At 40.6% G+C, this 24,472-nt stretch overlaps 1 protein-coding gene across 1 annotated transcript in view; it reads left to right on the top strand.

The window, feature by feature from the left end:
- Nucleotides 1–23,886, top strand: part of LOC102368134 (ribosomal protein S6 kinase alpha-6) — a 70,046-nt gene extending 46,160 nt beyond the window's left edge. Inside the window, exons 18-21 of the mRNA XM_025208022.1 lie at nt 2,909–2,985; nt 7,540–7,657; nt 10,579–10,719; nt 16,016–23,886. Of these exons, the coding sequence (XP_025063807.1) occupies nt 2,909–2,985; nt 7,540–7,657; nt 10,579–10,719; nt 16,016–16,141 (462 nt within the window). The 3' untranslated portion in view covers nt 16,142–23,886. The remainder of the gene's footprint in view (nt 1–2,908; nt 2,986–7,539; nt 7,658–10,578; nt 10,720–16,015) is intronic.
- The last annotated feature ends 586 nt before the right edge of the window (nt 23,887–24,472 follow it).

The raw sequence follows: 24,472 nt of genomic DNA on the forward strand, positions 1-24,472 counted from the left end.
ATTGCTAGTACTCTAAAATGGTGGTTCAACTTAATCAGAATTTATGTTTTCCTTTTATGTTTTGTATGCCACTGCTCTGTAAAAACTACTACTCTGCCTCAAAAGATTCAGTTCCAAATAAATTTACTCCTTAACTATTTTACTTCATAGTAAAGAGTAATGAGAGGACCGGCTCTCCCAAGTTTGGTTGCCTCCTGCATTTTATAGCCCCCGAACACTAGGCAGTAGGGGCCTGGTTTGCATTGAGCAAACAACTTCTGGATGCAATTGAGTGCTAGAATGGGCACAAGGCAGTTTCATGTACTGACTTTCCCACACAATAAAGTTATTACACATTTTTAAGGGATAACTTTTATCATAGATTTGTGTGACTTACTATTATGTAGTAAGGCTACTATGTCTGTTCAAATTCCCCTGTGTTTCTTTTAGTGAGCTGTGTATCCTTTGGATCATGGTGTAAACCTAAGAGGTCAGGTGCCTGATGAATCCACTTGTGGCTGACAAGCTCAGTTTGAGTGGCGCAGCTTTTTACAAGTTACACAAAGCCGTGTGTTGTTGAGTTCTAGTCCAAGCTTACAGCACACTGCTTTCTTCTCTCTCACTTTGCTTTCATCCTCTGGATCAAAGCAGCTTCATGTTGTGCTGTATCCAGTGCCATATGTTCCCTCCAGATTGGGTGGGGTTCTGTGTGCTACTCCCAGCTTTCTCCATTGATGTTGAATGACTTCATATAATTTTTGCACATCATGGAACTGTCACAGAGGGGGACCCTGCTTTCTAAAGCTGTGTTGAATCTCACTGTACAAAATATTCTTGGGGATACAATCTCCTCCCATTCTCTTGACATGGCTCACCTATCGCAACCTCCTTTTCTGGATCGTGGTTTCCAAGTGTTAGTCCTGTATGCTCTAGCACCTCTGTTTGGTATTTTGTCTTCCCACTTTATTTTCAGGATCTTACACAGGCATTTCACGTGGAAGCTGTTCAATGTTTTGATATGTCTAGCACGTGCATGTTTCTGAACCATAAAGCAGGGATGACAGCACACAAGTCTCGTAGATTCGCATCTTCTGTAATAGCCTGAATTTCTTAGCTGCTTTTCCGATTCTGTTAGTTCAGTCTGGAGGTCAAGATTTCAGCTGATCATAGAACCCAAGTAACAAAAACTGTTTGACTCCAAGAGATTTACCCTCCCGAGCGATGTCGGGTATTCATTCTTCTACTCCTGGGTACATGGTCACAGTCTTAAGACTAATTGTCAGACCAAAACTCTTGCATGACTCAGAACATCTTCCCAAGAGACTTTGCAGGGAAGATTCACTGTGGGCAACCAAGGCCATGTAATCTGCAATCAGAAAATCTCTCAGAACCAGCTTTCACCTTTGGTTTTTGCTCTAAACCTTGTGATGTTGTTCAAGCCTCCATCTAGTCTGGTTTGAAGATAAATGCTATCATTGCTGTCCTTGAATGCTAAGACACACCGCAGTTTCACCCCATTGTTGATGTCAAAGGCATTTGATTCTTTGTTTTCATACACTACAGTTGCCTTCAGACCTTAATGTAATGAGCGAATTTTCAAAAGTTTGGGGGATCAACCCAGTTTCTTCAAAACAGTAAAAAGGCTCCGTCTCAACTGAATTGAAGGCCTTCCTCAGATCGTTGATGGCTATGTACAGTGGTATTCATTTTTCTCTACACCTCTTACAGTTGCTTGAAAATATCATATCAGTGGTGGAGCATCGTAAGTGAAAACCACATTGACTTCTAGGATAGATTTTTTTCACCCAGTGATTGCAACCTAGGGAGTAATAATGTTAGTGACAATTTTTCCAATGATATTCAACAGGGAAATACCTCTGTAGTTGTCACAGTTGCTTCTGTCCCCCTTGTTTTTGTATAATGGTACAAACCAACCATCTTCAAAATCTTGTGGTACCGCTTCCACTTTCCAACTGAGCAGTATAACTTCATGGAGCTTTTGAAGTACTTTGTCATTGGTACATTTGTAGATTTCAGTAGGCAAGCAGTCATTGCCAGATCCCTTGTTCCCAGGGATCAGTTTAATAGCTTTCTGCAGATCTTCTAATGTAGACTCATTGTCCAAATCCATTATAACTTCAGACTGTGGTAATCCCTCAAGCTCTTCATGTTTGATTTCAATCTCACTGGAGTATAGAACGCAGTGGTGTTCAATCCAGCGCTCAAGTTGTTTTTGTTTATAAATGATGATTTTTTTTATTTATTTTTACTGTACATCATGCTGTATCTTTTTATCTTGGAGGCTTATAATAGTAGTATTTTCATTATCTTGTTTATATTTTTCTGAGAGAGCATTTAAAGTAATCATGCTTGCTTTACCATGTTTTCCAGCCCCTCCATTTCCCCCACTCCCACCCCCAGCTTTTTTCCTTTGGATAATGCTGCATCTGTTCTGCTTTAGGTCATACAATTCTACCATGTGTCTTCTACCAGAGTGGTATTTTCAAAGAAAACGTTCCTTTTAGAGATTGAGTAGTAATACATTAAAACACTAAAAATATTGTACATTTGCACATCTCTCAGCTTTTTTAAATACAGTACTGAAGGGCTGGTTTAATTATGGATTTTTTTTCCATGGGAGTTTTCCTTGGTTAAGGATGTTAAGATTAGGTTTATATAGTATTATGTCCAATGTTAACATCTCAAGAAATATTTTGAGCATAATAAAAATAGCTGTGACTATCCTTGCCCTCTCCCATCAGACTGAAGACAAAGGACAAAACCTTCAAAATATTGTGATAGTTTAAGGGAATGTAAGTGTAAATCGTGTTTGTTTAATCTTCTGAAATAATATTGGGATTATTTTACCCTTCCTATAGTTTCTACGTACATCAAGTAAATAGAAGTTTAATAGTTCTTTATTTTATAGGTTCTCATGCGACAGGGATATGATGCTGCTTGTGATATATGGAGTTTAGGTGTCCTACTTTATACAATGCTAGCAGGGTAAGAACTTTCTCACAGCTTTAATACTTTAATTCATGGTAATTTTGGTTTGATATACACATGTAGGTATTCAGATCTGATTGCAGCACTGAGATTTGATTAGGTGTGATAGTTCAAAAAATTGTTCTGTTACCTTATTTGCCCAGAATAAAGTGTATGTTTTTGTTCTTATTGGTAACAAGTTACATAAAACTTTTTGGCTTTGTGGCACATTGGACATATGCAGATTATAGTATAGTGCCTGCATTTAGATGAATGCTTCCTTAATTCAGTTTCCTATATGTAGTAACATTTAATGCAAGTTAGTAGAAGAATGTGAAACCTAGAATCAGTTTAAGTGTGCTGTCAACTTAATGGTAACATCATTCAGACAAGTACCTGCAAGTATAAGTAACACCGAAGATATTACTGTAGCTGAAAGATGAGATAAATTGCTCTTAATTTCAGTTTTACTTTGTGCAGTTGTCAGAATTGTCTGTGGAGTTGGTTTTGCTGTTTCCTCTATATAACTAATTTTCTGAGGATGTGTGCAACTTTTTAGATAGGAATGTGTACATGTCTTTTAAAGAAAATGTGGTACAAACATGACAGAATTCTGTAGGGAGATCCACATTTGCAGAGTATCTGAAGCAGCTTTTTACTGATCAGATTTCAGGGTAACAATGCATGTCAGCCTTCTTTAGCAAATGCCTTCTTTAGCAGTGTTCCAAATAAAATAAATCAAAGTGCATATTTTTAATAAAAGATAATAAATTGAGGTTGTGATTTAATTTAATAAAGCCTGCCCTGCCACAAAAGACTATTGGTGTGGTACACTGGTCATTTAAGGAAGACAGTTGATTTAAATGTAGCAGCAAATTCTGATTTATAGATTGATGTCTGTTCTAGTCGGTAACCATCCATATATTTGGTTCATCAGTGTGAATTGTAATATGACTGTACCAGAATGCAAATAATAGTATGTAATTAATAGATATATTTTTAAAAAGCCATATTTAATGTACATTCTCTGCTAACTTTAAGCTCAAAAGTTTGCAATTCAGGCTTTAGTTTTCTGATGTTCAGTTTTCTGATGTCTACTAGGCCTGGAATTTGGTTTTGTATAATTCTAGTATTCTTCCTGCAGAAATCTACTGACTGTAAAAATGTCACAACCCAGAATACTAATCCTGTCATCTTGTAGAACAGGGTTGTTGGACTCATCTGACCTTGGTCTGCATTCTGGATCTGGAGTCTGAAGCCCTGTTACCTGTCTCATAGGACTGGAAGCTTAGGATTGGGAGCTGCAATAGGTAGCTCCTGCTCCTCCTGCCAGCATCTACCCTGGAGGCCAGAAGACAGCTTCACACTCTGGATCCAGCCCATGGGGCTCCCCACGGGGCTGGAAATTTGGCTGCGAGATGAGTCCCAGCAAAATGTAATTGCTGGTAGCTGTATTAACTAACACTACTGCTGCTTGTCCCACTGTCACATTTCTGGCCCTTTCTGGGAAGCCATATAGGCCAGATGACATGGCTCCATAGGGCATGTCTGTGACACTCCTCTTGTTCAAGAAGGTTCACTGTCTAGTGGCATTGAAGATTTTGGTAATTCTCAGAAATATAGTTCTCTGAACAGCAATATCGCTCATAACATGTTTTTAGTAGTAAGTATGGAATAGCCTTCACAGGCTGTCGTAATATTCTTGGACAGAAATCCAGGCTGGCCTTTGGGTATGGACAGGCTTTCAGCTGCAGCTCTAAGAATTTCAGGGGAATTTGCAGCACCATAAAATGTAGCAAGAAGGGGGGGCTTACAGTTTCTCCTCCTGGCTGAAGAGCTACACAGTTCCTTCAGAGGTGAGCTCTCCAGCTGAGAGGTGACGAAGTGCTGCTCTTTGAGTCCCCCTGTCCCTAGGGGAGTCCAGTCGTTGACAGCCTGCCCTCCTTTGACAGGACTATTTAAGTGGGGACAGCAGCAGGTCTCACTGACAGCTTGTGACTGATTGGGCTATCAGGCAACCCGTACTCCTTCCCTCTATCCCTCTTTGGCTGGGAGAGAAAGGAGAGCGAAGGACTGGGATATTTGGGATCCTAGGGACTCCTTTTGCACCAAATGTAAGAGTACAGGCATTACATGTGATGCTACAAAATTTTACTCTCTAGAGAAGTTTCTGGTTGAAAGAGCAAATTTTCTGCCGCAAATCACTGTAATGCATATGTGCTCACTTCTTGTGCTGGAAAAGGGGCATATGTCCTGACAAAAATGTATTGTTTGTCCATGCCCTTATTCAAATTGAATGTAAATACTGCTTCTTTCACTTGACTATGCTTTAGGAAGTAGAAATTGTGCTTCCTTTGGGTGGGCCATTTGAAAACTTGGCAAAAAATAATTGGAAGTGATAGTCCTTCAGAGGATTCTCCTTATAAAAGAAATACAAAATATATACATAGGGGCTTTTTTAGTACTCTGGTTATTCTTTTAGTACCCCCATAGGCCTCCCTCCCAGTACCGCCACCCCCCGCCCCCCCCACCAGGAAGAGCCCAGCGCCACCCCAGGTCCCAAGCGGGGCACCCAGCCCTCTCCCTATGCACAGATCCAGGGGCACATGCCTGCCATGCAGTGTGCGCAACAGCAGGAGTCACCCACCCCCCAGACAAGCCGCTCATGGCTCCATCCAGCACCCTACCCTGCCCTGGCTGTACAGCCCCAGCCCCATTTCCTCCCTCACTATGGGGTCCTCAGTCTACACCCCCCCCCCCCCCCCCCCCCCTCCACCGCCCTTTCCCCCTCACAGACCAGCCAGATGCTGCTCTCTGAGCTGCCAGGCTGCACTCCTGGCAGAGTGCATGCTGCATCTGTGCACATTTAGCAAATTTATCGGTGACATTATTGACCACATCAGCCAGAAAAAAGCCAATTGCCAATAATGTTAATTGTCCTTTTATCAGTGCTGATATGACATGGACATGGTATGAGTGCATTTCTAGTAATTTGTACTTCTCAACTGGTAAATTTTCACTAAGTGTGTTTCTGCACATAAATGTTTCATAATTTTTAGTCCAACAAATAATATTTTAAACAACTGTGCTTTTTAATTAATTTTTTGAGTAATGAAGAGTTAATATAGTCTTTTTGCTTTTTAAAAGAGACTTTTTGCGCTGTCTGAGCCAAAACCAACTTAAATAAGTTTGGATATTATTACAGCTTTGTCCTCCATAATAACAATTACTTATAACTTCTTACATTTTATTTATATGTTCCCATAAAAGGCCCAGGGAGCATTTTTTTAAAGTAAAAATAAGATCAATCATAAAACCAGGTAAGATATTAAAATAAAATAATAAATGATAGTTACCAAAATAATACCTCAAAACTTAATCAGATTAGTTAATGTATGATTGATTATAAAACCTAATTAGCTGTTTTCTGGAGATCTTAACGTTCAGATGAGCCCCAGGTATTTAATATTTTTTTATTTTGCAGATCTTAAAAAGATTTAATACTTGTGTATATCTAAATGTTGATAGTATGAGACCTAACCAGTGAGATGTTTAGAAATGCAGACCCACTAATATATCCTTGGATTAGTAAAGCATTTGTGTCAGGAAATTACAAGTGAGGAGAAGTAGTTGAATTTGTAAACAGTGCAGTTCATTAACTTGAACAGAACTTTGTTTTATCTAAATTTTATTTGACACTAACTTGTAGCATTTTAAGGTGTAATATTCTCAGGGCTACTAAAAACTTTTAGGCTGTTTTATACAAGTTTTTAGTAACTATAATTCTGAGCTCTTCATAGTTAAATGCATTGTAATTAAGGGATTTGTCTCAACAGAAGAATTTAAAGAATGATGCTGGGTATATTTATTAGCTTTCTTAAAGTTTCTTAAAACAGCCTTATTAATAGGAGCCTCTGAAACTTGGTACACTTTTTCTAAGTTTAATTTTCCTGTAACTGGGCTTGTTGCTTGTATTTTCTGCTACTAGTAGATTGGTGCACATCTCTAAGACACCATTAAATGATTCAGGCCATTGATGGATGTTAAATTAAATGTGCAATGGGGATCTGATGTACAGTTGCAACAACTGCGCTTCCTGCAATGCCACATGTGCTTGCCAGGAGGTGCAATCATGGGACTGAGCATCAGATTGCAAGGATCATGATTCTGGGCTCCTCCTGCACCAGCAAGTAGCAAGGCTGGCTCCCTGCATTCCCCTGGCTATGACCTTCAGCTGATGGGAGCTCCCAGTTGGGGAAGTGAATCAGGGCCAAAGGCTCGATATGCTCCTGTGGCTGGGAGCCCCCAGTCAATTGACAACCGCTCCCAGCCTCTGGAGCACACGGCAGTCTTGAAGGGCACCAGTGTGCTCTGGAGGCTGGAAGCACTGGCCACATTTTCAATCAAAGATCTGATAGGAACCATCCATGAAGTTATTACACATCTTGTGTAATAACTTTATGGCTTATTTCTCATTTTATCCCACCATTAATTGATTTACTTATGTCATATATATATATTTGAATAATTCCATATATATGCAATCCTTCTTTGCTGTTGCTTTTTTAATAGCTATACTCCTTTTGCAAATGGTCCCAATGACACTCCTGAGGAAATCCTGGTCCGGATAGGCAGTGGAAAATTTTCCTTAAGTGGAGGAAACTGGGACACTGTTTCAGATGCGGCAAAGGTATATACATGTTTTTATATTTTTTGGTGTTCTCAAGAATGCAGGCAAACAAGTTAAACTAATAATTGACTAGTATAACTCAAAAATACATATGCTAATACAACTGATTTAAAGTTGTTCTTAAGTATGGAACATATGGTATATTTTGATGCTTTCTTATGTTACGACTAGATCAAGGGCTATGTTTAATAAAGGCAGAATGTTTTATAGTGTCTCAGAATGCATATATTTAACACTTCAAGTGACACTTGCAAGAGTAATTTAAATGGATCAATCTGTAGTGTAAAATATTTCTCCTGCTGGAAGATTAGTTTCTTTGGAAAACAAGAATGGTGATGTCATTGTATAGATAAAACCTGAGTTACATTTCCCATAGCCCTCAGTTAAAATGAGATGAAAACTAATTATGAAACTATGCAGTCTTCCTGGTAGGGAGGGTGAAGGAGCTGAGCCTCCAGATGCATGCTTCTTACTTCTCTTATAAGCAGTGTGACTATACCCATGGTTTCTTAGCCCCGTCCCAGCTGGTTGGTCAAAAGTCCCAGGCCGGAGCCTGGCAGGGAGAAAGGCAAGCAGACTGGAGCAGGCGCCAGCCCACCTGCACATGGCACGTCCTTGCTCCAGCACAAGAGCAGTGGTGCTTGCCTGGCACCCTATGCCACTCCATCTCCCTGCCAGACTCGGGCCCAGGAGGTGTGGCCAACCGGACGGGACTGGGCTGTGGAATCCTGGAGTGTCGGACCTGGACATATGGCTGTCCTACTTATGAGCACCATTCTTTTATGGACATCAGGTTCCCAGTGCACACTTAATCATTTTATTGCCCTCCAAATTTTTGGCATAGAAATGAACTACACAATCAAAATAAAAAACTGAAACTTGGGTAGCTGCACTTGATTTCACTAGGCTAATAGAGGGCAGTCAGCACAGAATAAGTGTTGTTTTATTAAACTGATTCACCCCACAACTATAAAAGATGTCATCTTCTAGTTTGGTGATTTATATTCTAGGATATAGCAGGACAGAATAATAGACTTCTCTTTACAGTCCATGGTATTTGTGATTTCACAAGATGATGTAGTCAGTAAACTAGGAAGAATTGATAGAAGTTTACAGGAAAACACATTTTTAAAAGTTATTTATATATGCTTTTGAGTATATGTCCAGCATGTCTAAAGGAAACATTGAACACAGAAATCTAAGTGACTTTAAGATAGTAGTCTAAAACTAACCATTCCTAATCCTTCAGTTAATGAACATAAAAACTGCAGTTCTGGTTTCAGTCTTGAACTGTCAAGAGTCCCTGTAAAGATTATTTGAAGACTTTATTGAAAAAAATAGGAAGACAAGATCTGATCATACTAAATGGAAGATCCAAGAAGAAGCTTTTTCAGAAAAATGCTGAGGGAGGTTGTTCTATGTTTCCGAAAAGAAATAGCATAAGTAGTGCATATAATTTTTGTTTGACAGCTTACATTTAATTTAAATGTTATGATTATATAGGACTTAATTTACTGCTGGATTTAACTAGAAAAAAAATAGAAACAAAGGTTTTAAAGAATACTGACTGATATGAAGGTTGAAGAGAAACAGGGAAATGTATTTAGCTTAATTATCTGGCATGGAGTGTTATAAAATCAAAGCAAAACAAAAACCCATAATGTTAAGAAATGTGACTCAAACCAAGAAGTTGTGGGGGAAACAGATGACTGCCACCTACTTAACATCTGAGTATTTCAACTTGTAATGTGTTTGCAAATCCAGTGTTGTAACATTATGCTAGTACATGAAAATCAATGAGCAAAACTAAGTTGTCTCTTCATATACTAGCTAGATGAATTGCAGAGTAACAGACATTATAAATAGTAAAAATTAGACCATTTTAAAACTTCTAAATTCAATAATGTGTGGTGGTACTAATGCAATAGATGTTTTCAGTTCTAAATTTTTTTAACCTGACAGTAACAGGTTAATAGACTTTTAAAAGTTGAAAGAGCACATTATTGATCCTCTAATCTGACTGCCTGATTTAAATCAGCTGTAGTATTTTGTTCCAAATCCCTGAATTTGCACCTAGCTTGTGGCACATCTTGAGAGCGATATTTAAGAAATGAATGTCTAAGAGACTCCAAGTAATGAAGAATTCTCTGTATCTCTTGGTAATTTATTCCATTAGCTAATTATCATAACGTTTTTAAATTCAATATCCGTTTTTTCTAGCTTTAACTTCTACCCTAAGGATTATATTCTGGTTTTGCCTACTGCATTCAAAAAGCTTTTTTTTTCTGATCAGAAATCACCCTCCCTTCTACCCCACCCCCCATAGGTATTTGTCACTGTCTGAGGTGTACTTCCCCTTACTTAGCTTATCCAGGAGAAGTAAGCTGTACATAGGCATAACAGTTTTATGGATATCAAAGGATATGAATATAAATCAACTTAATGCATTTACCAGAATCCAAGACAACTCCCCAATAAGTAGATTCTATACATAGAAAATGTATACATTTGTTATAACTTTCCATGTATAGACTAATTATTATTGGAGGGTCATCTTTAAGTCATCCCTGCCACCACTGCAGCTTCTGCCTGCCACCCTTTCTTTATCTGTTGCACCAATTGTAAACTGGATATAAAGCGTGTGTTTAAAACAAACAATTTTAAAAGACCCTTTAGCGTAAAAGTTTGCCTTTTGAATTAATTTGTAAAGGCCTACATAGCACAGCACATTGGTTTTGGATCTCTGTAGTGTCAAGCTACCAACTGCTCTACTTTCAGTTGCTGATTTCCTTGTGTTGCAGCCTTTTAGACTGTCAGTGCAACTCTTTTGTTTTTTAGTGTTTATCATAATTTAGACTTTAATGTATTGTTTTTTCTTTTTTGGATATAACCGTGTATGTATTTTTGTAACTTTAATCTAGGACTTGCTATCCCATATGCTTCATGTAGATCCACATCAACGCTACACAGCAGAGCAAGTATTAAAACACTCATGGATAGCCTGTAGGGACCAGCTGCCACACTATCAACTAAACAGACAAGATGCACCACATCTAGTGAAGGTAAAGCAAAAAGCTTTTCATATCAGTTTTTGTAAGCATGATAAGTGGGGAGGAAGGGATACAGTCTTGTTCAGATTCCAGTATTTTGACTGTCTACATTCCCAATTCAAGCGAACATAATATTGTTCTTTAATTCTCCTAAAGTTTAAAATGGATTTTGAACTTTTTCTTTTATCGCAAATAGTTTTAGCATGGAAATAGGTAAGGACTTTTTTGCAAAGGGGTTTGTCTATTTCTCCAATAGATGCTTCACTTTGGGTTGTACTTTACACTGATGCTGTAGTATCAGAGGATTAAGAGCTAATAGTCTGACAGCTTTAGTAGTACAGAGGAAGAAAGGGAATGCAAATGGAAGTGGCAGTAGATACAAGGAGGGCCCAGTTGTTCCATGGCATGATTCCTTCCTCATCCACAGAAATCCCTTTTACCCCTGTTCTCCAAGACTGGGGTTTTATAAGAAGTATTTTTGAGGCGAGAGAGAGAGTAGCTGCTCTCTCAAATTCTTCTCTTTCGTTACCTTCTGTAACATTTGTATTGGCCATTATGTTGGCTCTTGATATTAAATGACAGAATAGCCAGCCATGGCTACCAGATGCTCTCCTCTGTGATTTGGATTTACCATATTTACTCAAATCCAAGAGGCCCTCCCCCCCCCGATAACCCAGAGGGGAAAAGCCCCTTGTCTTGGATTTGAGTATGAGGTGGTGGGGGAACAAGCAGCTGCTGTGGCTCCAGCCCTGTCCCCACAGTGGTGGGGACAGGCAGCTGTTATGGCTCTAGGTCTGGTTCCACTTGCAGAATTACAGTTGTAACTGCAGTCTATTCCCCTCCACCCTCTGCCCTCTGTTTCCTCCCCTTTCCCTGTCCCCTTCCTCTCCCCACCCACCACTTACCCTTGCTCTGTCTAGCCCTGTTCCACCCTGGGGCACAGAGCATGCGCTTGCTCCAGCCCTAGCCTGGATTGGTAGCAGTGGCAGCACTAGCCAGGCATTAGTCAGGCCTGGAGTGCCATGCTGCTGCTGGGTTAGAGCAAGCACATGCTCTGTGCCCCTGATTGGAGCAGGGCTAGAGCCTGCTGAGGCAAGGGTAAGCAGGGGGCCAGAGGGGCAGACAACCCTACCACCCTCCTACTGCCTGCCCCCCTGCCACTGCTTTCCTACTGCAGTGGGGGTGGACGACAAATTTAAGAAGACTCTTAAGTAATTAGGTTCTATACATGGAAAATTGCACAAATTTATAAATTGTCCGTGTATAGAATCTAATTATGGGGGGTTGTCTTAAATTCAGAGTTGTTTTGTTTTCAGGTACTAGGATTGTCACATCCTATTATACATATGTATTTACTCTAATCCTAGGTTCATAGATTGTTAGGGGCTGGAAGGGACCTTGTAGATCATTGAGTCCAGCCCCCCTGCTGTAGGCAGGAAGACAGCTGGGGTTAGGTGACCCCAGCGAGGTGACTGTCTAGTCTCCTCTTGAAAACCTCCAGGGTAGGTGACTGCACCACCTCTGGATGGAATTTATTCCATAGTCTGGACACCCTGACTGAAGGAGTTTTTCCTGGTGTTAAGCCTGAAATGGCCTTCCAGGAGTTTATCAATTGGTCCTGGTCTTCCCTGGGTGTGCCCTAGTGAACAGTTGTTCACCAAGCTCCTGATGCACTCCTCTGATCTAGCGGTAAACTGCTATCAAATCCCCTCTCAACCTTCTCTTCTTTAGGCTAAAAAGCCCCAAGTCCCTCAGCCTTGCTTCATGTGGCTTGCCTTGCAAGTCCCTGAACATACAGGTCACTCTTTTCTGGACCCTTTTAAGTTTTTCCACGTCCTTATTGAATTGTGGCACCCAAAACTGGATGCAGTACTCCAACTGTGGTCTCACCAGTGCTGAGTGCAGTGGGAATATCACTTCCTTAGTTTTACACAGGATGCATCAGTCGATGCATGCCAGTGTGTTGTTTGTGTTGCTGGCCACTGCCTCACACCGATGGCTCATATTCATTCATGTGATGGTCAATCATTACCCCAGGTCCATTTTGGCCATGGTGCAAGTCAAGCTGTCACCACCGAGCCTGTATGTATGTTGAGGGTTCTCTGTCCCCAGATGGAGTACCTTACACTTGGAAGTGTTAAACTTCATCTGCGTCTGGTCCACCCAACTCTCTAGCCTGTCCAGGTCCACCTGGATCTGCAGCCTATCTTCTGATGTGACCACAGTGCCCCATAACTTGGTGTCATCCACCAACTTGGCCAGGGAGCTTTTTCACTTTTTTTTCACTCGGCTTTTCACCCAAATCACTCAGCTTTTCAACCAAATCATTGATAAAGATGTTGAAAAGCACTGGTCCAAGCACAGACCCCTGAGGGACACCACTGGCCACTTCGCGCCAGGATGACACAGATCCGTTCATGAGAACTCTCTGACTCCTTCCCTGTAGCCAGTTTCCCCACCCACTGAACCATTGAGCAGCTGAGCCCACAATCCAAGACTCCCTATTCAGCATAGGGAAGGACAAGTCTCTTGCCTTAAATTTGAATATAAGGTGAGGGGGGTAGACACAGCTCTGCTACAGCTCTGACCTGACCCTTCCAGCTGCCCCTGTGTTGGCTGCCCCCCTGCTCTGCCACTTACTGTCAGTAGAAGTTTTGGCTGTGGCCTGGGGCATGGAACACATAGTGGCTCTAGCCCTGAGCCAGCCAAGCAGCAGTGGGGCTGTGGCTCTGGGCCTGGTGTCAGAGTTGTTGCAACTGCTGCTGCCTGGCTTGATGGGTGTCAGAGGCACCATGTGCTCTGTGCGCCAGGCCAGAGCTAGAGCCACAACTAAGCATGATCAGCAGTTGGAGAGGAAGCCAGCTGGGAGTGGCAAGTGGCAGGGGCAAGATGTTCCCCCTGCCACCAGCATCCCCAACAAGTAGCAGGTAAAACAGGCTGCAAGGAGGGCAGGGGACAGGCCACTTGACTCCCCCATCATTTGCCCCCATGCAAAACCTGCCTCCCTGCCATTGCTTTCCTCACTGCAGTCAAAAGAGGGAGGGGATATGAATTTAAGACTACCTTCCAATAATTAGATTCTGTACATGGAAAATTATAACATGTCTAAATAGTCCATGTGTAGAATCTAGTTATTGGAAGGTCATTTTAAATTTAAAGTTGTTTGGATTCAAGTAAATCCAGTAGATCAGATAGATTCGTATTTCCATACTTGATTATTAATTAATTAGGTTAAGGATAAACATTAAGTCAAAACTAACAAGTACAAGATACTTTATGATTTTCTACAAAAGCATCAAGCTGTTTTCTGCTGTATACTGACTCCTTGCCAAATAGTTTAGTTTGTGAGATCAAAACTTTCACAGGAGTGGGAACGAAGCTGTAGAACCAGCCACTTCCAGAGCTAACTATAGAAGCATTTCTTAGACTTAATCTCACTGTTTCTTTACACAGTGCAGCCATTCATTCATTCATAAATAAGCAGACAAATTGTTGATAAACTAATTGACCTTTTCCTCCTTTCTACTAACCGAAAGAGAAAAGATTGATACTTTTCTCAAATACTCATGTAGTATGGGCCATATAAGTATTCACTTATAAGTAAAAGTAAGTATATGTTATAGTTTTCCTTAAGATTTGGCAGGTCTCCAGTCATTATAGAATCAACTCCGTTTTCATATCATGCTTTTAAGATATTTCTCGTATTGTGCTTTATAATATGTATATTTAAATGAACATGGTCTGGTAGTAAGTAATAAAGAAATAGTAAAATATAGAAAATTAGGACACAATTGCTTAGTCTCTTTAGTACAGTGTACATGCATATTGACTTTATTTTAGTCTAACATGTAGTTAGGCATGAAAGCGTTTTCTTACAAAATTGCAGTTTTTTAGCTGAATTCTCTACTGATATATATTATTAAATCTATGGTGAGCTGCACCAGCAGAGAAATTTCATCCCTGCAAGTCAGTAGCAAGCCATTCTTTTTTGCCAAATGATTTCAATCCAAAGACTGAAGTTCAAAAATTAATACCTGTAGGCTAGGAACAGAAGTTACATGGTTTAAGTCATCAGTAACTGACTTAAACCTGTAACAACATAAGTTCAGTGCACATAAACCAGTTTTCAGAATGGCTGAAACTGGTTTAAAATAAACCTGGTTTAATGTAGATCAGACTTAACTGATTTGGGTCAAACTAGTTTATGGAATTTCTCTCCCAGACCTCTTCCTGGTTTGAGTTAAATCAGAGTCTCCCCCAGCATCCCTGCATGCTTTCAGCCCTGGGCTGGGCTGTGCTCTCTGCTCCAGAGGTCAGGGCTGGCCCCGCCTCTCTGCTCTGGAACCAGAGCAGAAGTGGGGGGAGCATGGTCTGACGCCGGCTGGGCACGGCCCCCTAAGGCAAAGGGGCATTCAGGAGTTTTATTCCCCCTCCTTCCCCTCTTTTCCAAGGGGACCGCAGCTGGCATCTGCCTGGCTAGAGCAGAGCAGCCCCTGTCAAGGTCATCCCACCCCTGCTGCTACAGGGGCAAGGGCATTGCCAGATGCTGGCTGGCATGGCCCTGACATTTGCCCACCTCATCCAGTGCTGGGGGGGGGGCTGAGCCAGGCTGGCCCATGGGCAGTGCTGGGGTGGGGGCTGAGCCAGGCTGGCCCATAGGCAGTGCTGAGAGGGCATGGAGGGGCCGGCCCGGGCCAGGCCACAGGGGCAGGGCCCTTCCCAGCTGGCTGGGGCTGCAGGAGTTGTGCACTCGGATTACTCCCAGCTCGCTGCACCCAGCCCGGGCTGGGAAGGGCCCTGCCTCCGTGGCCTGGCCCAGGCCAGCCCTTCCACACCTGCTGTCAGCAGCACCCACAGCCAGCCCCCTCAGCCCTGGGCCGAGGCAGGTGGATAGTGGGGCTGGGCTGTGGAGCAGGGCCCTTCCTAGCTGGCTGTGGCTCCATGACAGCCTGGGCTAGTGTGCGCAGGCGGCACCTGGCCGGACACTGGTGCGGAGGCAACGCTGCTGCAGCTGCTTTGGCAGCAGACTAGCTGCACAGGATGAGTCCATCATGCCTGCGGCTGCCTGGGCTGGTTGGAGACGCTGGCAGTCCCGGAACCCAGCAGCTACCTGCCCCAGGGGCTTGTGTGCCAGCAGCCACCACCGCACCTCTGATATTAAACATTAATTATTCCTTCACCAGGAAAAAAAAACCATTATAAAAAGAAGTTCTATTTCTGTGGCTTTTCCACTGTTTTATAAAAACCTTATTTAATATTCAGTAGTTTCTAGATGAAGGTGAACTTTTGTTATTTCATTGTTTTCTAGGGGGCCATGGCTGCCACATATTCTGCACTGAATCACAAGACATTTCAGCCAGTCTTAGAGCCTGTCGCAGCTTCAAGTTTAGCTCAACGACGGAGCATGAAAAAGCTAACATCAACAGACTTATAGATCCACTGGGGCGCCTTAGCCAAACTGGAGCAAGGGAAAAACCAACAAGTGGCTCTGTTTTGCCTGACCTGTGATCAAAAGGCATATATGGTTTCCTGCTAAACTACTTGAATTCTATAAAAGTCCTTTTTTAAAAAAAAAAATCCACAGGTTCAGGGGGATTCATACTGTGTTTTAAAGGCAGTGTCCATGTTTATTTAAGTTGAATGTCCGGGTATGTTACACAAACCATAAGGAATTTTTGTACATTGTCTTTTAAGATTTGTTGCAAATATTACTTTACATTCTGTATAGTTTCCCTGGGTTCATAAACAAATGGTTTAGGGGACCATTACCAGTAACCAAGTTGTACGTAAGTGTCAGCATCAGGCCCTTTCATAAAATATCTGTTGGTTCTCAAATTTCTTTGTAGTTGGGCACTTATGAAGGGACTCTGTTTAGCTCATCGATTGTAAGGCAAGACTAACAGGTGCATTGTTCCAGTGCAAAGTGGATTAGTGCTAATTTAGGAGCTCTACTTCTCTGGTGACAAGAATTGAAAAGTGTTACATACAAATATTTAAAAAGTGACATGCATCTTAGGCCTGTACTTATGTTAAAATGGTCACTTGTAGACCACAGCAAGCAGTGATAAGCAGGTGATCTCACAGAGGGGAACAGGTGTTTCTATTGTCACTTTGTACCTTTTCACAAATAATTATAAGCTTAGAGAAATGCATCTGCTTTCACCATATAAGATTTAACTGTTCTGCACTGAGCTGTGAAAAGTGATAACATTGAAAAACAAGAGCCTAAATGGTATTGGTACGACTTTGGGTAGGATGTTATATCTCCAGATAAACCAATATACTCTGTGTTGCCTATCCTGCACAAGGACCATATTGCTGTTTCTTTGGCAGTCTTTTCTATTGGATAGCAGTATATCCAATTTTAACTTGTCCTGGATTGTAAGGTAAACTGACACTTTATTGTAGCATAATTGGCATATGGATTTTTATTATTTTTATTTATTTAACATTATGTAAAATTGCTTATATTTGAATCTCTGGGGGTGTGTATAAATATTACAAAAGACAAATGCAAAATCCTTCAACTTGTCTAACCACCAGGGAAAACTGGGGAAATAAGCCTTGTCATGTGCCCAGGTGATTGTTAGATATGGGACTTCATTTAACTAAAAATGGGGAGTAGGTTATGTAACTTTAGACCTGTTGTGAAAGCATCCTGCTGCCAGTCTGACCTTAACTGCTATGGTTGATCACAAGGGGACAGTTAGTCTGCAACCAGGCTAGGGCCAATATCATTTTAGGGTTTTCTAAATCAAAACCAGCGCTTTGAATTGCATCTAAAAGTAAAGTGAAAAATAGTGCAGTTCATAGAAATAAAACATGTCACACATTTTAGACCATAATACACAACCATTCTAATAGGTAATAGGATGATTAAATATTTTAAATATTAGAAAAATATACCAGTAAAATATTGTTAGATTTGAACACTTCAAACTGACTGAAGTCAAGTGTTATCCAAACTGATCTGCTCGCAATGAATTTCTGATTCCAGATGATGCTTTAAGCAAGTCATAAGATGCTAATCCTGGGGAAAAGACAAGGGACTTTGCATATTTAAACAGTAAAATTAAGCCTTTTGGAGGATTCTGGGATAAATACTAACTATAGTAGAAGCTACTGAGAGCCTAAAATGTGGAGAATAGTCTCTGATTTGTTTTCATTTTGATTTTTTTTTTAAATATCTGTGAAGTACTTGATGGCATTGGGAGTACTGTAGATGTACTGCTGCTTTCTATTTATTGCAGTGGAGGAGGTGGAAATAGTTTTGCTAAACAAGTGTTTTAGGTTGGGATATATGTAGGTTTAAAATATGATGCACATGGAAAACATGTGTATTGTATCATGCAAATCATGCCCAGTACTACATTTTCTTGAGTGTAATAGGGTTTGGAAAAATTACAGCCCAATTGTGCCTGTTTTGAGGTGCTTGTTTGAATGCTTGAAAGATATCAAAGAATGCAGCTGCCACATGAAAAGCATATTATTTAGAAACAATTCTGCTACTTATTTTGTTTGTTCTTTTTTGTTACTATTTAGACCCGTGCCTACAGGTAAGCACTCACTTCTGTTTATTTTGCAGCATAATATTGTAATTTTATTTGTCATACTACAAGTGATTGCTCTGAAATCAAGGTTACCAAAAGGTTAGACTAAATGGGAAATAAAGTGCACATTGGAAAAAAACCCCCACAAAGATCCAGACATAATGCAGATTACAAGGCTAATAATAAAAGGAGGAAAGGAAAACATCTAAAATGTTGAGCTGAATTATCTTCAAAATTGTTTCCCCCACCCCATCTCCTTCACCCCATAAGGTAGCAGCTGGTCTTTAATGGCTTTGTTCCTGAGTGATTTAGCTGTGTTTACACTGCTATCTTCATTTAACTTGCTCAGAAGCACTGTTGTAAGCACCTTACAAGCATTTTGCACAAAATCAGTAATAAGCAGTCCAAGATAAATAGTGTGTTTTGGGGATTTTCTCAGTGTGGAGGATGTGGGGGGCAAGGGGAATTAAAGAGGAAAAATGTGCAAATAAGCTAATTATGCTGATTATTTAATACAACATTTAGAGCATCTTCTGTAATTTTAGTCCTGCCAGTGTGTAAAATGTTGTTACGCTCTAACACAGGTGGTAGTCCAGAGGCAAAAAATATGGTTTTGCTGACTGCAATACTGCAAAGCTAGTCTTTTCACAAAGTAAGTACATAGATAACACCTTTGTTGTATTTGTCACAAACATGTCATGTGCCTATTTTCATCTTTAGTTTAGAGGGAAAAGGTATGCTTATTGTAACCAATGTAAGCAAAATCAAATCTGACCTATAGATTACAATTTCATCGTGTCAGTTTTGCTGTAGTGCTTGATGACCACCTCATTTATTAGTTTTCTTTTGAGGATTGAATTGAAATTTCTTATAATAAAGGAAAATGCCACCTTAGGTACAACCTGGTAGTTATGAAACTCTAAATGTAAAATGAACTTCTCATTAATAATTTGTGGAAAAAAAAGTTTGAAAATGAAAACAGAATTATTTGAGTCTGTACTTGCCAAGGGCTGTCTCATTGGAAATTAACAGAATCTGCATCACTTACAAATGGCTTTCAAACAATCAAAGATTGTTTAATTTGTTGCCATTTTATTGTGGTACAAGCTTATAAATTAGTTACAGTGTGAATTTTTATTTCGTACTCAAGTCCCTTTAAAAATAGGAATGCAAACTACACTGCCATCCTGCTTAAAATGATCCAATGTTGTAGTAACTCTCACTTTCATTTCCAGCAAAATAGGTGCAAGCAAGTAGTATTTCAGCAGCACCAATTGCAATCTCTACTCTTGTTTGCAAAATTAATTTACCTAGGCTTGATTCTGCTACCACTGAAATAGGCACCCATTGGATTTAACTGGTGCGAGAGCAGACTCGTAGTAAGACTTTCCTTATTCTGTGCGCTGTCAGATTGTTTACTGAGGTGTACTGTTTGCAAAATATAAATTCTGCAGTGCAGAACTTTGCTGGCCCCATTACTCAGAAGTTACGCTGTGGCACCACCAGCAGCTTTTGCTGGAGAACCGAAAGTATCCATGAAGAGATTATCATAAGCCTTTGTTTGTTTGTTGTCTTCTGATTGTATTCAACGCACAGTTTTTAGCCTCTTGCAGATTTTTCCTTTTGCTTGAAAAAAGTTCATTCCTTTGGCCACACTGAAAACCTGATGTGATCTACAGATGCTGTCCCCATGGTGGTTGCACTGCTATACAGTTCAACAACTCCAGACAGCATAACTATCCCCAAATATCATAAATATGAAATCCCCCATGAGTCAGTTGTAAATGCTCAAATTCCCACTATAAAGCTCAATTGTCCTTTTTCTGACTATTTTAATATTTTTTTTAAACATGAATTTATATATTCACGGTATACTGTAGAGACAAAAAAGATTGATTGGACCACGTGATAGTTAAAACAAACCTGTGCTTCTGCCAAGTTTTAAGATGTTCTTTAACAAGCAGTAGAAATCATTCATTATACGTTATGTTCATAAGTGTCATAACACTTTTCTATACCACTTATTATTTTACTCCCTTCCCCCAACAAAAGGTAACATTATGAGCTTGGGGAGGCTGCAAGGATTGAGACTCATTTGTGTATAAACTACCCAAAAGTGCAGTGATTATCCAGATTTCTTGACTCGGCCAACTTAAGCCTAAAACAGCTAAGTGAATGGGGTTTTGTACACTGTTGTAGCAGTTGTTTCTTTCAGTGCTACAGTAGTACTGGAAGAACTACTTTTATGTTTAAAGATAAAAACTTCTCATGGGGTGGGGTATTTGTTTTAAGTTCACTAGGTTTGGTTCAACTTCTTTGCTAAATTTGGGGAGATAAGTTTTTATGGAGCCCCATAAGGATGCATCCCCATGAGCATGCATGTGCAGTTGTGCAGTACCACAGACAGGTCTGTAGCACTGCAGTGGCACATGCCACACATGCAGGCATTCACTGCACTGCTTAATTTGCAGTGTGGTGGGGGTTTTTGACACCCCCGCCACATTGCACGGGAGAGTCTGTATATTTGACTTAACTATACATATATTTGACTTAACAATTGGCACATAATCATTTATAAGCTCATTCATACACATGTTGCTGAATGTTTTATCTGTTTGTATAAATGTCACAAACACTGTACTTATGTTATGTGCCACCCTTCAAGTAAATGCATTCAAGGTATGCAAATAAGCACATTCTGAATCCTGAATGTCTTCATTTTTCCCTTTAAAAAATAGCTGTTCCCAAGCTGCAGTATTTCTTTGGTGATAAGTCTGCATATTCCCTTGTGAATAGAAAAATACTGAAGTGACAAACTTAACAATGAGAAGCTGCTAAATATCTAAAAGCTTAATAGCAAAAGACTATGTTGTTTTTTTAATTAGATAAGTTTAATACAGATCCTTGCTTTATTATGGAGTGTCTTATATACAAGGAAAGTCTCATGAAAAAAACCTATTTTGAAATTGGCATGTATTGGATCTTTAAAGTTTAATTGGCCTATATACTTCCTTATAATGTATTTCAGAAACAGTCATTCAGTTGCCGTTTAAAGTAATAAGTGATTTTAGTTCTCGCTTTTTTGTTAGGGTTCTGAAAAAAGGTGGCATCTCCTTTGCAGGGCACAGCATTACTATTTTGTGTGATGCATTAGGCATCTGAGCAACATTTGTAATTATATTGCATTGTCATTATTTTCCCAAGCACTTTTGCATCAATGCACTGATGTTTTTGATTAGAGCTAAAATTGTTCTGGAATGTGACTGGCCATAAAACTCAATATATGAAAGGGCATTAATTGAAAACAGTGCAATTTAATTGCATGTTATCTGCGGTACTTCAAAGATTAAACTATTCAAACGGTCCCCCTTATCAGATATTGTAACTATCACTTCCTTCTCTAAACATATTGTGGATTTTGTATCATATTGTATTTATTTCATTTAATTTTTTAAAAGATGTTTTCTTTAAAGCTCTGTATATATTGACATTAAAGTTTGCATTGTACTACATATTCCTTGTAAGGCTGAATCCAGTAGTGCATTATAAAGTATGTTTTTTACGTTGCAGTATGCTGCTGAAAAGTACTGACGCCTTGAATTACAACATGCCAAAGAAACATAGAAATTGTATTTATTTTTGTTAAACTTTGTGAATAATTTTAAAGGTGCAGTTTTAAATAGCTGGTGGTTCCTTGGGTACTAGAATAAAAGGTTGCACATTCTTAATACTTACAGTTGACCAAATTTGATCATTTTATGGTTCAGAAATTTTCAGCCCCATTTTAAAATTGTATTAAAAAAAGAAAAAACATAAACAACGTAGTAATCAGTACTGTGAATTGCAGACTTTAGCAATCCTTGCTAATATTTCAAGCATGAGCCAGGTGTGTTTCTATAGTTAAAACATAGTCTCCATTAACATGTGTGTATTATGCACTTCAAAAATGCATACATAAGTATGACTGAAAAGTAAGTTTATGATTGGAAGCTTGACCCCTTAATTTGGAAGGGGGGGGTGTGGTGTTGATAGCTATGACTATTCTATCACTTTCTGACTATGAGATTCAAGATTGTTTCTAGATTCAGGATGTAAACAGACATCTCATTTGAGGCCATCCTGATCATCCTGAGTTTTAACTTGGATCAAAACACAGGGCAAGCAGCATGTCCCTTTTATGCACAAATATTTCCCTTCTAAGCTAAATTGCTTTCCCTCTGCCAATAGATGGCTAGCAAGAACACACAGCCTGAGAGGCTTGCCTCAGAAATGGCTTTCAGTTAACTTGCATGAACCACAGTTTAACTTAAGTACACAGCATTGTGCGGAGTAAAAGGGGTTAACACATTTTATCTTACATACTTCACAAGTACTTAAAGACAAGAAGTTTGTATGGTTCTGGCAGATGTTTATACCCTCAAGGTAATATTTTGCTCACAAAAACCAGTCATGCACATGCTTAGCTTTTGAAACCCCATTGAAACTAGAGGGCCCACTACAGTGCTGAAAGTTAAATGTATGTTAAGGTTTGAGGCCAAGTAGGGGCCTAAAAGCTCCAATTGCAAACTATGCCTCTGACTAATTTTAAATGTTAAGTAACAACATACTGCAAGAAATAGAGATTCTTTCTGGTTTTGTATATTTAAGTCTTGACAAAAATCCTAATTTGAGTCATTAAATTTAATAACTTACTGTTGGAAAATACTGGTAAATATCCCTACTGGTGGTAGGGATGCCATTCAAAGTAGATCACTTCCTACCCGGATGTAAATTCTTTAGCAGTCTTAATGTTGAAAGCCTTTGCAGTATATTGACTTGAAAACAATATTTGCTCTGACTTCTTCCTGATGCTGGTTAGATACCTGTGCTGAAGGCGTACTTGCTTATAGTTAAGAGAATTGAAAGGCTGTTAGAGGAATGGGAAAAAGAATCACCAGAATGAAAGTAATGTAAAATAGCCTGCAGTTGCACAATTAAACACTGCTAACTTGGAGATGGTGGAAGGGAAGCAGCTGTTGAAAAATGATGGAGCAATGAAAGATTAGCTTGTATACGTGTGCATACACTGAGGAAGCTTGAAACTGAAGTGCACTGGTGCATGCTCATGCTGTCTATACATGTGCTCCGGGGTGGAGGTGGGGGCAATTTAATTAGAGCAGCTCCGTTAGCCACTAATTAAAGCACCCGCAGCATCACTGGTATTCAGAGTCCTGCACATCAAGCTGGCACCGAGGGTGCTTGAATTAAAGCTCATTGAATGAGCTTTAATTCAAATGCCCCTGCCACCATTTTGAAACATGGGGATGCTGAATAGACGTGACCCAGAGGCTGTTGGAGCATGTTAATTAGCATGCTCCAGCCAACTCAATTAATAGAGTCTGCTCCAACATGTCTGGCATGTGTAAAGGTGCCCAAAGGTTGCCAGTTCTAGCATGATGCCATCCTAACATCTTTTGTATATATAATTATCTAACTTTTAGAGGTGCATTGATGCATCAGTCTGATATTGGATTGGCACCAATATAAAGAAAATAGATTGTATTAGAAATCAGCCTGAAGTGGGTGATAATTTGGCCGATAAATGCCCATGTGTGCGCACATCTGCAACACAGCATGCAGGCAGTGAGGAGCACAGCTCGGCAGCTTGGAGAGCTGTATGCAGCTGGTAAGTCTGGTATAGGGGAAGGGGGAGGGAAGGAGTGTTGGAGGGGAAGATCAGGGCCCCCGCAGTGAGGGAGGAGTGGGGCTGGGGCAAGCCCTGCCCAGCCAGGTCTGGAACAGGACGGAGCCACGGCTTGTCTGGGGGGCTCGGGGAGGGGGGCGCGGCTCCCAATGCTGCGCTCTGCTCATCTGGCAGCTCCCGCCACAGCTCTGCCTGCTCGTCTGGGAAGACACTGCGGGGGGGGCAGGGTGGGCCCCCAGATCTGCACAGGGCAGGACAGACTGAGGCCAGGGCTGTGGGGGCTCTTCCCAGCCCAGCCCATCCTGCTCCACCCCACACAGATTTGGGGGCATATGCCCTCCCAGATGAGCAGTGGGAGCTGCTGGACCAGCGTCTCCTGGGCTAGCAGCAGGAGCTGCCCCCCTCATGCTCCCTGGACAAGCTGCAGCTCTTGCCCCAGCCCCCCTCCTCCCTCACTGTGGGGGCCTTGATCTGCCCCCCACCCCATGCCCCATCCCTCCTCCCTTCCCTTCCACCACACCAGACTTACTAG

This window comes from Alligator sinensis, unplaced genomic scaffold (genome assembly GCF_000455745.1).
Source record: "Alligator sinensis unplaced genomic scaffold, ASM45574v1 scaffold666_1, whole genome shotgun sequence".
In the NCBI taxonomy this organism is placed as follows: Eukaryota; Metazoa; Chordata; order Crocodylia; family Alligatoridae; genus Alligator; species Alligator sinensis.